We start from the raw sequence: 14807 nt of genomic DNA, 5'->3' as shown, positions 1-14807 counted from the left end.
CTCCATTCCTCACCCCCGTTCCCTGCCATCTCCTGCCCTCTACTCTCCCCCTCTGCCATACACCCACACACACCCTCCCCGCGTTCCCGCCTCACCCTACACCCAGCCATTCGTTCACGCAGCACACCCCAGCGGCCCTCACCACCCTCACCTGGGCCTCACCTCCGCGTACATTAAAGCGACTCTACTCCTTGTATATTGTTTTTTGTGTTCTTTCAGTGTGCGAGGAGAGAAAGACAGTGTCGCTCTGGGCGGGGGCGTCGCTGGGGCTCGTCACATGGGCTGTTCCGAATTGACTCGACGGAAGGAGCAGCTGGGAGGCAGGAGTGGCAGCGAAAGAGTCAATAAACAATGGGAAACATTTATTGATACAGTGCGTTGAAGGTATTATGATACAGAGGGAAGAGAAGCTGCCCGCGACACCCGCTGCTAAGGGGAACGGGGCTACACCAGGCGCGCAAGAACGCGCGGGCGGGTGCGCGCACACACACACACACACACACACACACACACACACACACACACACACACACACACACACACACACTGGCTGGCCTGCAACACAAATACACACGAGAACATAATTTAACGCGCCACAGACTGCTTCGTTCTGACCAAAGTGACTTGCAGCACAAACAGTCTCTCGGAAAACATTTACTGGAGCCTGAGCTGCGCCTCTTGCAGGCCTGCAGCTGCTTCTTGCTGCTCCATCAGACAAGACAGTCATGCACTTTATCGGTAACACTGAAAAGTCTTAGTTCTGTACATGGTGAGTGAACTTCGCACGCCCCAGAGCCTCTGCTCATCACTGGCTTCTTCAGTGTGAGGCTGCCATGGCGTCTCAGCCGAGGGCCCTCACCTCGGCCAGGCGACGGGCTTGGCGGTCACAGTCCACGGTAAACCACCACTGGCACACCGACGTGTCCTGGTTGAAGAGAGTTCCCTTTGGGCACAGGAACGAGAACTTGTGGTCGCCACTACACACGTGGTACACCTGTCGGGGACAGAGATTAGTGAGACTCCAGCAGGATGCAGCATTGCAAATTATGTAGGTAATCACAGTAGTTAGATTTACAATGAAGTATTTAATGGTCCTAGAAGAGAAATCTAATAGGAACTATGAGTATGTAGGCGTGGAAAAGAGCTGAAGTATTGAGATGAATAGGACGTGGCCTCAAGTACAGCTTGGCTGGATAAGTAGGGAGCCTATAAACTGGCGTCAGCCTTCAATTTTGTTACCCATGGCAGGACAGGACAATGTGTATCACTAAACTCGAGTGTTATTGAACTTGGGCTTTGCATAACTTTACCTGTCGCTCTCTTAGGTGTCACTCACCTGGCAGGACGTGTCGGGGTCAGCAAACATCCTGTTGGCCATGGCGGGGCTGCAGATGAAAGAAGTCACCGGGATGTTGGTCCGGATCGGGTAGTCAATGCCGGCCTGCCCCGGGATCTCGTCTCCGTCAGGGTCTTGGGATAAAGGCAACCCCCGCCTTGCTTCCTGCAGACAGAGTGAACCTTAGTGAGCCTCAAGACAGCGCCGTTGCTTCTTGCCTATCGTGTCACTATCACAATTTCATTCTCAGTCATCCATTTACATTACAGTTATCTATACAAATTACAATCTCTCAATCTCTTATCTTTGACCTTTGCATTATACAATGAAATACATTTGATTACTTAACAAACCCCACAATGACCCACGACCTGGTTTCTGATCGTGTCCCTCAGTTGACTTCCTTTGAATTCTGGCTTGATATTCCATGAATGTGTGTGTGTGTGTGTGTGTGTGTGTGTGTGTGTGTGTGTGTGTGTGTGTGTGTGTGTGTGTGTGTGCGTGCGTGCGTGCGTGCGTATGTGCGCGGGTACAGGGTGCTTGTGTGTGGGGTGTATATGCTTACGTGTAAGTTTAGAGACGTTTACTTAAGAAATACCGCTACCAACACACACACACACACACACACACACACACACACACACACACACACACACACACACACACACACACACACACACACACACACACACACACACACACACACACACACACACACAGCATCATACCGGAACGTGAGTGGCTATAGGTTAATAACTGTTAGTCAATGATGGCGTTAGTTGTTAATTGACATGTTAGTCTACAACTAAATAAAGCATTAAGAAGCGTGGGGCGGCGCCAGGAAGTGTCTGCATGATTGCTGTTGTATGAGAGATTAGTATTGTTAAGACAGTGATTAGGTACTGTTAGTTAATTCAGTGGTTAATGAAGCCATGATAGGAGATTGTTCGAGGAGACATTCTCATTGCTGGCTTGACGTTACGATGTCACTGAGCACGAAGACAGTTCCTGCACCGCCTCCTGCAGGATAAGGGACTCACACTCTCTGTTCCTCCGTCGAAGGATGGGAGAGATGGCCCGCGTGTTGTGGAGGGGATGGCGGTGGTGGAGGATAAGGAGAGCACGTCATGGTCTAGGTTGGGGGACAAGGTGGTGGTGGTGGTGGTGAGGGTGATCGGGATGCTAGTTGTAGGGAATCGCTTTTTGCCTCTATTACGCCGCCTTTTTGGTACTCGTTTGGGTTTGTTAGTGCGTGTGCGGGGTGTGGGTGACCGAGGGGTTGGGGAGGGGGAGGTGGTGGGGGCGTTCGTTGATGTTTGTCGCGGAGGGAAAGTAGAAGGCGTGGGCGAGGAGAAGGTGCTTATTGGTGACGTGAAGAGAGTGTTGGGGAAGAGAGTAGGAAAGTCTGTTGTAGTCTGTTGAGGAGAGGTGAAAGGAGGGAGTGATGGGAAGGAAGTTGATGCGGATGATGTGATGGGAAAATTAGGAATGAGAAAAGAAGAGGGAGAGGTAGTGAAAGGAATGAACGTTGAAGGGGCCGATGAGGGGAAGGGAGTAGTGGTCACCAATGGAGAGGGAGTGTTGGGGAGAAGAAAAGAGGAACGGGCAGTGTTCCTGGAAGAGGATGGTGATGAGGGGGAGGGATCAGAGGAAACAGAAAACAGGGGTGTTGAGTTTGGAAGAAGAAGCGATGCAAGGGAAGGAGAAGAGGAGACATTAGACTCTGGAGTAGAAAAGGAAGACGAGGAGATGGGAGACGGAGTAGTGGAGAGAGAAGGTGAGGACAAAGAAAAGGAAGCAGGTGTAATTGGAGACTGGGAGGTAGAAAAAGAAGGAGGCGAGGAAAAGGAAAAAGAACTTGGTGCAATGGAAGACGGAGGAAAAACTAAGAGAGGAAAGGAGGAATGAGTGGAAGGCGTGAACCCATCTAGAAGGGAGGAAGGAGACTGGAATCTTCCGAATGACTGAGAGGAAGGGTCACGAGAATTGGAGATGAGAACAGACCCATCATCAGCGGGGGAGGAGAGGGGGAGTGAAGTGCTGGTGAGGGCTGGGGAAGTATCAGGGAAGGGAGAAAAAGAGCTCGGAGTTGAGACGAATTGAGACTGAGGAATGACTGGGAATGAGAGCAGAGGCTGGCTTGTTCCCTCTTGATCACTGAAGGACTGGAGAGTGCTGGAGGGAGGTTGCGCTGGAGGATTTGTGGGAACAGGGGTCGGTATCAATCTCTGGGGGTCGGATGATCGCGTGCTCCCGAGAGGGAACCTAAACTGACTGGTGAGACTCGAAGGAGGATCGTCAAAGAGGTGAATGTTCCCCTGCTGGTTTACAGGTGTGTTAGGGATGCCGAAGTCCAGGGCGGAAGGTGTGGTGGTGAGTCTTTCCTGGGGACGCGGTGTTAGGGTGGTGGAGAAGGAAGGAGTGTTACTAGTAGTGATGATGGGAGGGGACTGTGGTGTGTGGCGCTGTGGAGATATGTGGAGACTTCCATCACTCTGCAGCACAGCGGGTGGGAAGGAGGAGGAATGGGGAGTGGAAGAGGCCAGGAGGTGTGGAAGTGATGTGAAATGAAGGAGGACTTGAGGTGGGGAAAGCTGGGGATGCAGTGGTGGACTGAGTGGTGGTAGAAGGGAAGGTGAAGGGGCGCTGCTGTGGAGATTGTGGGAAAGAGTCTGGAAGAGAGTGCTGAGGGGAGTCAGGAATAGTGAAGTTAAGCTGCGGAGGGTCGAGTAGCGGCACGGATGTGGATGGAGGGCTGAAAATGGGAATGATTGCATTTGGGGAGTCAAAATTAAATGAGCTAAAGAAGCCTCTGCCTGGAGCATTTGTGTTCCCGTTGACAGAACTGAAACTTGTAATAGGTGGACTGAAACTTGAAAAACCGCTACCTGGAGAATCAAAAATAGGAATGAAGGTGACTGGTGGATTAGTGGAAGGATGGCTAGTGGTTGGCGTGATGGGCAATAGAGAAGGAGTTGTAAAGTCGTCGTTTATAAATGGATCAGAGACTGGAGGATGAGAAGAGGGAAATTGAGTGACTGGAGGAAGAACTCTTGGAGGATCAGAATCGAGAATGATGGAATTTATATCTTCAGGACCAGGATTTTGAGGACTAATGGTTGAGGGTCTGGTTAAAGGAGGTGGGGAGAGAATAGAAGAGATGCCTAATACATTTGACACGGGAGATTTTGAAAAAGTAGGATGGAAAGTTGTTGGAGGAACAGACAAGCGTGTGTTAGTGAGGGAAACTCCTCCGTTGTTGGGAGGAGTTAAACCTGAGTGACTGTTGTTCTCTGAGATAAAGGCAGGTTGATTAGAGACACGAGGCCCAGGAGGAACAAGGCCAATGATAGAATTTTGATCAGAGGATGGTGGAGACAAAGTAGTGGGTGACTGGCTGAAGGTACGAGGAATAGGAGTGGACTGGGCCAGGACGGGTGGATGTGGCAATGATTGGGTGACAGTGGAAGGCAGAGGATCACTGTTCTTACCGGAAGTTAAGGAGGTGGTCTTAAATGGCGTAGTTAGGTTTGGGGGAGAGTGAGGGTGACTGGTGGTGAAGGTGGTATGAGGTGGAGAGTTGGTAGTATGGGAGATCATAGGAAGTGAACTAGAGGTGGAGGAATTGGTATTAGGAGAGTCAGAAAGGAAGGTAGTTGTTGCGATCACGCCAGGTCTGCGGCTGACATTAGTGGAAACTGTATTGATCGCTGGGGAGGAGGTGGTAATCAGGTCTCCTCCTTTAGGCAGTGAAGGAGGGGGAGGTGGCTGGTCATGGCTTGGGAGATGGGGAAGAAGGGTTGGAGGAGAGGCGTCAGGTGTCGTTTGCAAGCGAGGTGTGAAGGGCTCTACTGATGGAGTGTGGGTATCTATTGGAGGGGATAACAATGAGGTGGTGGGATCGCTGACCGGCGAAAGAGAGGCTTCGGTAGGAGAATGTAAGGTGAAGGTGTGTCCGGGAGTGTCTTGAGGACTGAGGGTATGTGGCGTCAGTGTTACAGGCACAGGAGTTGTTAGAGAATCATCATGTGTGTTAGAGGTCATGGAGGAAGATAAAGAGGAAGGGGAGGAGGAGGAATGTCGTTCTGGGTCATGAAGGGAGATGTCGTGGTGTGACTCTGGGTTTAGCGTGGAGAGGTCTGCGGCGTGATGGAGAGGGGGGTTAGTAGCGTGGGGAGTGGCAGAGGGCTGTCCGCTGCCCGGCGTTAGTGAGCCATTAACGGACAACGAGGGTGTGACAGGAACCTTAAACGCCTCGGGGAGGATGGTGACGGGAACGTCTCCGTCATTGCCGCTTGTAGTATTCTCAGGTTCCTGACTTGGAAATCCTGTAATGAAGGAGTTTGCTGGGCCGCGAATGAATCCGGCTGCCAAGTTGTTGAAGTGGCCAATGGAGCCGCGGTGGGCTGGCGCGTTGCGTGGAGGACCTTGAGGGCTGCCTTCTGCTGCAAGTCCCCGTCGTGTTTCCACTTGAACCTTCTGTTGCTGTGGTCGAAATCGGGTGTTGGAAGTCTGTTTTGTTTTGACAGGCGGGACAACACTCTGTCCTCGGATGATCGTTCCTCCTGAGCCGAGTGCATCTTGGACTCTCACTCGGCCTCTGGAGCTTTGCTTCCCTACTACCACTCGCTGAACTCCCTGAACTGCATCACCTGAAATAAATTTTCCTCTCCTGGAATTTGGTTGAGGCTGGCGTTGTGCTTCCTCTGTTGTTTGCTGTCTCCCATCATGCTGACGTTGATGCTGGTTCTGTGAGGCCGTTGATGTTTGTCCGCCACGAAAAATCTTCTGATGAGTCTGAGTAGGCTGTTTGGGTGTTGCTTGCCCGCGGCTCACCTCACTTTGCCCTTGGTCTCTTTGTTCCTGTTCTTTGGTTGTGTGTTCGCTACGCTGAGGCTGTTCGCGCTGCGGCTGTGAAGATGGTTGTTCTTGTCTCCCATGTGTGGATGGTGTCTGTCTCTCAGGTGTGCGCTGAGGCTGGGTGCTCTGTGCTTGTGGCTGGTGCTGATTGTGAATCTCTTCCTGAATTTTACTCTGACCTTGAGTAATATGTGTTTGACCATCCGGGTGACCTTGCTGGTGATGCTGATCTTGAGTTGTCTGCCCTTGGAAATTATGCTGATCTTGAGAATTTTGTTGACTATGTATAACCAGGCCTTGAGTACTCTGCTGGTTATGCCCTTGAAGGTTATGTTGACCTTGATTATCCTGATCTTGAATAACCTGCCCTTGAGTGTTATGCTGATCCTGGTCATGCTCAGTCTGAATAGTTTGCACTTGAATGTTATGCTGATCTTCCTTATGCTGACCCTGTTTATGGTGATCTTGAGTTATCTGTTCTTGAGTGTTATGTTGATCTTGGTTATGCTGAACTTGAATGTTATGCTGACCTTGGTTAGGCTGGTCTTGCGTATGGTCTTGCTGACCTTGATTATGTTGAACCTGGATAATTTGTCTTTGAATATTATGCTGGTCTTGATTATGCTGGTCTCCAATGATCTGACCTTGAATGTTATGCTCATCCTGATCATGCTGAACCTGAATGATTTTTCCTTGAATATTATGTTGGTCTTGGTTCTGCTGATCTTCGGTCATTTCTTTTTGAATGCTATGCTGATTTTGGTTATGCTGATCTTGAAAGATATCCCCTTGAATGCTATGCTGATCTTGTTTATGCTGATCTTGAATAATTTGTCCTTGAATATTATGCTGTCCCTCTTGGTTATGCTGGCCGTGAATTAAATCGCTCTGAAAGTTATGCTGATCTTGAGCTGTATGTTCTTGTAGGATATGCTGACCTTGTTGGTTATGCTGATCTTGTGGGTTAGCTTGAATGGTAATGATGTGTCCTTGTGGGTTGGGCTGAGCTTGGATTACCTTACTTTGCAAGTTATGCTGAGTTTGAATATTTTGTCCTTGAACGTCATGTTGACCTTGAGAATCTTGCTGATCCTGGAGATTTTGATCAAAATGTTTTTCGGGTTGTTGAGCATGCTGACTTAGCTTACCTTGTTCTTGTTCTAATCTGTGAAGTACACTTTGCACCTCAATGACTTGTTCCAACGGTACGCCATGTCCTTGTACGGTTGTGGGCTGATGGAGCGTTAGTTGTTCGTCAGCAGGATTTTGGTGAGTCGTTATCTTATGTTCATCAAGGTTTGCTTCACTCTGTACAACTGTGTCCTGATTCAAAGCATCAAACTGAAATGATCCTCCTTGTGCTTGTTTCAGTGAATGTTGTTGTTGTGGGTTATGTCCTTCAGCTGGTCCCTTTCTCTGTTCGATGGCATGTTGATGTACAACTTGCTGACCAGGTAACTCTTGTCCCTGTGTGTGAATGTGCTGGTTGTCCACAGTATGCTGATCGCTTTGTCCCTCTTTATGTCGCTGTGTAACTTCAACATTAAGTTGATCTGGTATTATTTGACCCTCCTGAATAGATTTAACTCGCCCCTCCTCAGCTACATGCTGTTCTATATTGTGTTGTCCTGATATTACTTTTTGCTCACTTGAAGGCTTCTGCAGACTATGAAAAATTTGCTGACCTGTCACCGATTGTCCTTCCTGAAAGATCTGTTGACGTGGTGCATTCGTCTGTCCTAAGATCATCTGATTGTGTGTTTGCTGTTCTTGTAATCCAGACGATGCATGCGAACCGTGAGACACTTCGGCAGTTACCTTCCCCCCTAATTGGCGTTGACGAAGTTCATTGAGGTTCAGATGACCTCCTTGAAGATTTGGTCTGACTGTGTCAAGCACTCCGTGTTGCTGCTGTCTCAATGTTCCAACGCCTTGAAGATTCTTTTCTTCCTTGTTCTTGAGCAAAGATTCTGACTGGATTCTTATGCTGAGAGTCTCAGCTTCTGTTTGGAAAACGCTTTCTGGAGGATTCTGGTCTGGATGAAGGACGGTGGGATTGGTTGGGAGCGAAAAGGTAAGGGAGTGTGGTGGTGGTGGCGGCTGTGGCACCGATTCATGATGAGACAGTACTCTATCGATGATGCCTTCCGTCGAGGTAATCGTGACGCCTTTTGTTATCATGTGCATGATGTCTGGTGGAGGAGCTAGTGACTCTTTGGGATGCAAGTTCTTGCGGTTAGTGGAGCTTGTGAAGGTGGTGGTAGAAGGTACAGATGACTCTTCCTGAAAGGAGGTAGTTTCTGGGAGGAGGCTGTCGGCTGTCACTGAACCATTTGCCACAGGTAAGGTGAGCAAGATCACACGAGGTGTGGCAGTGGTGATGGGCGTTGTGACCAAAGGAATCTCCGTCACTGGGATGATAATGGGTGTTTCCTTGGCGTTGTCATCTGTAAAAAATGCTTCGTTTTGACCGAGTGTGAAGGTTGGTAATCTGGTTCCTTCAGTAGTGGTGGAAAAGAGAACTTGCAGAGGCTTACTTTGATGAGTATCGCTGCCAGTAGTAAGAGCACCTCCATCTGTAGTTGATGATTTGCGATGAAGCTGGAAGTTAAAGCCTAAAGGTGAAGTGCTTCTATCCATATCGAAGGTTAGTTTGGGTGGGCTCGGTGTTTCTGTAGGGATTTCGAAATCCAATGGATTGGTGGGAAAGGATAACGGGGAATCTGTGGTGGTAGATGCGTCCAGATCGTGTCCTTCCTCTTTAGTTGGGAACCCTGATGGGATGGATGTTGGTTCAAAAGTTATTGCTGGAGCGGTGGTAGGAAAGACAGCTTTTGGAGCACTAGTGACAGGGAAAGGAAGTGGTACGCCGGGAGGGGCATTAAAGGATGTAACTCCGTGGTTGAAGGCTCCATTGGACGTTCCATGAAGCCTTGTCTGGAAGTCTGTGTTTTTGTTGTGAAAGTTGAATGGAGGAGGCACGTGCTCAGCGGTCATTCCTTCTGTCGCCAAGAAGGTTCCCCTGACAGATGCAGGTCTAAGAGAGATATTATGATCATCTTGCGGGACTGACTTGGGTTGGTTCTCGTCAAACAACTGTTGTGTTGTAACTTCCTCTTGCTCAGGTAGAGTGACAGGAGGAAGAGTTTCGTTATCAGGCTGTATTGTCACCTCAGGCGTGCTGTCTGTTGTTGTCTTAGGCAGCAAGGTTGTTTTTGGTTTTCCATGATTAAATTTGGTGCTCGAGGTTTGCTTCCTCTTTAGCAATGACGCCAAAGTTGTGAACCTTTCATCATCTGGTCTTTCTGTTTGGGCTTCTGCAGACTGAAATCCAAGTGTTGTCCTCACCATATCAAGGTCTTTGTTTGGGTCATCAGTTTTTATCATACCTGTCGTAATGGAGGCATCGCTGGTGTTAGGGATGCTTGCAGGATGTAATAGAGGGCGGATGGTGATAGGCACTTTAACCTTCTGACTTTCCACTGCATCTTCTGATGTTTTTTTCGGGAGTGGGGAATCTGCCTGCTGCTGCTGTCGTGTAATGGAAAACTTAGTAGGTGGGTGAGGACGTCTCAGGCGAAAGGGTGGTGGGATTCGCGAGCGCTGAGTAGGCATTGGAGGATGAGATATTTCGTCAAGAGAGGCTGATATGGGGCTGACGGTGGATGGAATATGGCTTCGAGGTGTTTCTTGGGTTGAGATCTCGCTTTTCTGTGGGCGAAGTAAAACAGGCCTCAAGAGTAACGAGGGTCGCTCTTTGGTTTCTTCACGAGGCTGTCCTGTCTCTTCAGGAATATCAGAGGCAATTACTTGACTTTGGGGAGTGACTTCAGATATTACAGGAAAATTTCCTTGACTATCTGACTCTGTTAACTCTGATGTTAAATTTGGAATGGTTTGCAATGTCGCAGGGGTCGTAGAGGTAGTGGTAGAAAGTGTTGATGCCTTGGTAGTTGATGTAGCTTTATTCTTGGCTCTGAGTGCCTGTAAGGCGTGTCTGTTGAGCTCAAGGAATCGTTTCATAGCATCACTTGTCTTTGCTCTATTAGTTGTATCTTTTTGTGTCTCTTCTATCACAGTTGTTCTGACTACGGAATGAGGCTCAAGAGCCTCTGTTGTGACCTCTGTCTCCTCTTTGGGCTGAAGACTGCTGAGAGAGGGTTTCAGTGTTACTTCTGATTCGGTCATCTCTCCTGAAGTTTTCTTAAGAAGCAGTTCGCTAAGACTGAATCTACTGGTAATCGTGGGGGATTTCGATGTAGGGCGTAATTGTTCATGGTTGAGTTTGCTATCTTTTCGCTCCTTCACGAGTTTGAGAAGATGAAGCCTTTCTCGCATAACTGCCTCAGACACCCCATGGAAGGCACCTGTAGAATCATTGAGCAAAGCATCAGCTTTGTCTAACGCACCCTGACGCAACAGTTTTTGGAGGGAAGCAGTCACATTGTCACTTTCAGGCTGTTGAGGTTTAGGTATTAGACTGTCCTGGTTATCAGCAGAAACTGAATTTGGAGTTGACCCCTTGTCTGTAGAGGGCGTTTCATTGGCTAGGAAAACAATAGCATCTGGCGTTGATGATGTTTGTATCGTTGACGACTCTGTGATAATCTGATGAGAAGTTGTGATGGCCGATATTGGCTCTGTTGTGCCAAGTTCCAAATCATCGGAAGGATTTGACTCTTCTGTAAACATTGTCATTTCATCACCAGCTGGTTGCGTTACAGTAACTGTTGGAAAGTGCGATGTAGCAGTCTCCCTGGATAAATCTGTGGCCTCAGTTGTACTGTGAATCTGTGGGGAAGATTCAGATACTGAGAGGGATGTTACATCCAGATTGAGTGGGGTTGGAGTTAGGTCATCATTTTGGTAAAAACTTGTGGTAATCATAACTTGCTCTGTCGCGGCTGTCTCCATATCGTCAAAGAGAGTATCACTATCGTCTGGCACTTGAGGCTTCTCGATGTTAACTTCAACAAGGTCAACCACATCATCTGTTGTAAAGGAGAAACCAAGAACGTGATTTACTGCTGCCAGTTCGGGACGAACAGATGGGATGACAAAGCCTCTTATCAGAGATTGTAGATTGTCTTTCGAATTGACGATATCTATTTCATTTTCACCCAAATCTCCTGTGTCAGGAAGTGTGGATTCTTCTTGAATGTGAGGCGACGATGTATGAAGTATAGTATCAGATGTAGTAGTGATTGGTGGGATCTCTGTTACCTCTGTGATGTCGGTATTTAACCTGATAGTGGTGTCCATCACATCATCTAAGGACACTAAGGGACTATCAGTGGAAGAAGATGTGGATAAGATGGGAGGCCTCCTCCGGGGAGCGCCACGGGTAAGCTGTGGCTCTTCAGAGTGGAGAGGAGGCATGAAATCTGACTGAGTTTGGGACTTGTCAGTTTCTGTGGACATATGAGGGTCCAGTTCAAAAGTCTTGATCGATTCTCTAGGTGGTGCCTGAGTGTCCTCCAGGCCAAAGGAAGTGTCAGGGATTGTTGTTGTGGACTGGTCACCCTCCATACCTGATGTCACAGTGTCTGAGTCACTAGGGGCAGGCATGGTTATCACGCCTTGAGCCAATAACTTTGAGATGAGATCTTTGACACGTTCATCCTCTGTTGTAGTTTTTTCCATAGATAGTTGTGTTGTCGGTAAAATATCCATTTCCGTACCCACTGTTGTCATACCTGCAGATGAAGATGTTTCCACTTCGGAAATTATAGTTGTGCTATCAGTATTTGTTTCCTCAGCAGTGCGATGAGGCAATTCGGCAGAGGCACGTACATTATTGCCACCAGCCAAGAGATCGGAGAGGCTGATGATGCGTCGGTTGTTGGTTGATGTCTTGTTTTCATGTGTAGAAGTTACTGGTGTGTCACTTGCTGCTGGAGGCGTTGGATGAAATTTTGACTTCTTAGGTGAGTGAGATCCTGCTAGCTTATCTGCTAGGGAAGGAAAATGCTGGAACAGGGTAGGGCGATCTCGAGGGTGAGTAACGGATGGGCGGCCTTCTTTACCAGCAGATGCCGCAAAAGAGAATGTTGGCCTCGAGTGACTGCTGCGTTCTGTTGTGACACTGCGGAGAGATTCCGTAGTTTCAGTGAAGATCGGTCTAGAGGTTACTTGTTCTAAGAAGGAAAGGACCTGCTCTGTTGTTGTGGTCCCAGAGAGTCCTTTGGAGTTTAGCATGGCATCAATCATCAGCCTGATCTGTGATCTTCTGGAATCTTCATCTGCTTCAGTAGTTGACGGAACTGTAACAAGGAAATTGTCGTCATCAGACTCTTGCGTCGCTGGCCAGGTGGTGAAAGCAAGCGAGGGTGTTGTTCTAATGGTCGTGACTCGTTGTGGTGTGGTGCTTGTTGTGATCGGCGTTGTTGTGGCAGACTCTTGTGTTATTGGCCATGTGGTGAAAACAAGCGCTGGTGTTGTCCTAATGGTGGTAGTTGGTTGTGTCATGGTGATCGGTGTCGTGCTCAGAGGAATATCTGTGGTGGTTGAAGTAGTCGTAAGAGTTGTTTGTTTAGGTTTGCTGGTAGGAATGAACCTGTTTCTGTTCTGCAACTGATCAAATTTCTCTCTGAGGGAGAGAGGCCCAGGAGGTCGTGGGGTAGAGCTGCGGTGTTTTAACCTTTTAAGTAGCTCCTGTCTCCGCCGCTGACCGGCAGTGAGACGAGGATTGTTATTTCTAGGAAGGGTTTCGCTCTGATTGTTATCTTCTGGCTTGGGTCTTCGAGGTGTTTGTGGCCTTGCGGTACTGTTTGGACGTGAATTACGCAATCTTTCAAGAGTGGCATTGCGATTTCTTTCTCGCCTCTTTTGGAGGCGTTCTCGAAGTCGTTCGGCGTATGATTTACGCTGAAGTTTTTTATTATTAGAGCTTGAAGGTGCCGAGGTGGCTGGTGAGAAAGTCGATTTGGCCTGCTCAGGAGTTGTGTGGCTCAGAGTTGATTCTTCACCGACCAGGTCATGCGTTTCTTTTATTCCACGTTCCCCTTCGTTGTCTTTTTCAGGCATGGGGCTTATGAAGACATCTTTGGGTTCAATTGATACGGAAAATGTTTTCTGTCGTGTCTCATCTTCTGATGCACGTGCAGCAGCGAGATTTCCACGACGCCGTTGTACAGCGTCATCCGTGTTTTTGGGTCTGAGATTTTCGCGTCTTAGTTGGCCGCGATCTCGTCTAGCCAGAGAGCCGAACCTTTGGGCACGTCTAGCTTGCAAGGCTTTCAGCCTTTCTGCCAGAGTCATCTGCTGTGAGAAATTCTCTTCCTTCTCTTCTCTTTCTTGCACTGCCCTAGTTGTGTGTCTGGGGTTTGGCCTCAATCCTTGTAGTCTAGAAGCAAGTGAGCCAACGGATACTGAAACCTCAGCCTGTGCAGTTTCATCAGGTTGGCTTTGACTGTTGCTGTCATGTAATTTGTCCATATTAGATTCTTTTTCTCGTGGACGTTCTGGTGATTTTGCTACGATGGCTGAGGAAGGAGTGAGCGGAACACTTTCGGCCTGTATGACGACAGGTGCTACGGTTGGTTCGGTCATAGTCATATCGAAGAGGGTAGTAGAGTCGTCAGCAGCTACTGTAGTTGCGGAGTCCTCAGCATCTGAGATTGTCTGATGCTGTTTATCCTTCATGAGTGTAGTGAACAAAAAGATTCCAGTATTTGGAGTGTCATCTTGACTAGTGGTGATGTCTCTGTCATTGCTAAGCCCCTCGACCTCGCTGATCGAGAGAGGAACACCGTGGGGCGAGGCGCTGCTGCCATCATGACCTGATTCTCTTTTGACAGCACCTGGAACTGCATGGGACGTGCTGCCTTGTGTGCCGTCACCTTCCGGAGAGAATGTGGGAAAGCTGGAGAACACAACAAACGAAGAATCTCCTTCTTGAGTCGCTTCTAATCCGCTGCCATGCGACGAGGCTGCGGAGAGATAAGAGCGTGTTAGAACATCACTGAAGAAGGAGGAGGAAAATTGTGTATGTCTTAATCACCCCTGCCTTATCCCTGCCTGCGAGGTGAATATGCAATTAATGGACAACTGACAGTTCCCCTGAGCCTAATATTCATCCATACTCCACTGTTTGCACTTGGTATTTGAGTGGAAGAATGTGCCTGAGCTTATTACACCAGTAAAGACCAAGTAGTGCAGACCACTGCAAAATGATTAAGGTGTAGACTGTAGACTGAGGCATGTGGCACTTTTTTCAGTATGTTTTTACATGTTAGCACTGTTTGGTACCTTCTACTACTTTATTAAGCTTGAAACTCGATATACTGTGTGTGTGTGTGTGTGTGTGTGTGTGTGTGTGTGTGTGTGTGTGTGTGTGTGTGTGTGTGTGTGTGTGTGTGTGTAATTCACGACGGTCGTCTGCTGGTCACCAGCCAGTCTTCCCCATTATGGAGCGAGCTCAGAGCTCATAGACCGATCTTCGGGTAGGACGACTGAGACCACAACATACTCCACACACCGGGAAAGCGAGGCCATAACGCCCCGACTAAAATCCCGTACCTATTTTACTGCTAGTGAACAGGGACTACACATTAAGAGGCTTGCCCCTTTGCCTTGCCGCTTCCCAGGACTCGAACCAGGCCCTCTCGAT

General features: G+C 48.5%; 1 protein-coding gene across 1 annotated transcript in view; it reads right to left on the bottom strand.

Annotated features, from left to right (window-relative positions):
* Nucleotides 1-345: 345 nt before the first annotated feature.
* The window catches only part of LOC123517509 (mucin-17-like), a 46893-nt gene continuing 32431 nt past the window's right edge, over nt 346-14807 (bottom strand). Inside the window, exons 3-5 of the mRNA XM_045277643.1 lie at nt 5582-14127; nt 1337-1501; nt 346-994 (exon numbers count right to left, since the gene is read on the bottom strand). Of these exons, the coding sequence (XP_045133578.1) occupies nt 842-994; nt 1337-1501; nt 5582-14127 (8864 nt within the window). The 3' untranslated portion in view covers nt 346-841. The remainder of the gene's footprint in view (nt 995-1336; nt 1502-5581; nt 14128-14807) is intronic.

This window comes from Portunus trituberculatus, chromosome 42 (assembly GCF_017591435.1).
Source record: "Portunus trituberculatus isolate SZX2019 chromosome 42, ASM1759143v1, whole genome shotgun sequence".
NCBI lineage: Eukaryota > Metazoa > Arthropoda > Malacostraca > Decapoda > Portunidae > Portunus > Portunus trituberculatus.
This window is presented reverse-complemented; position numbering and strand designations above follow the sequence as displayed.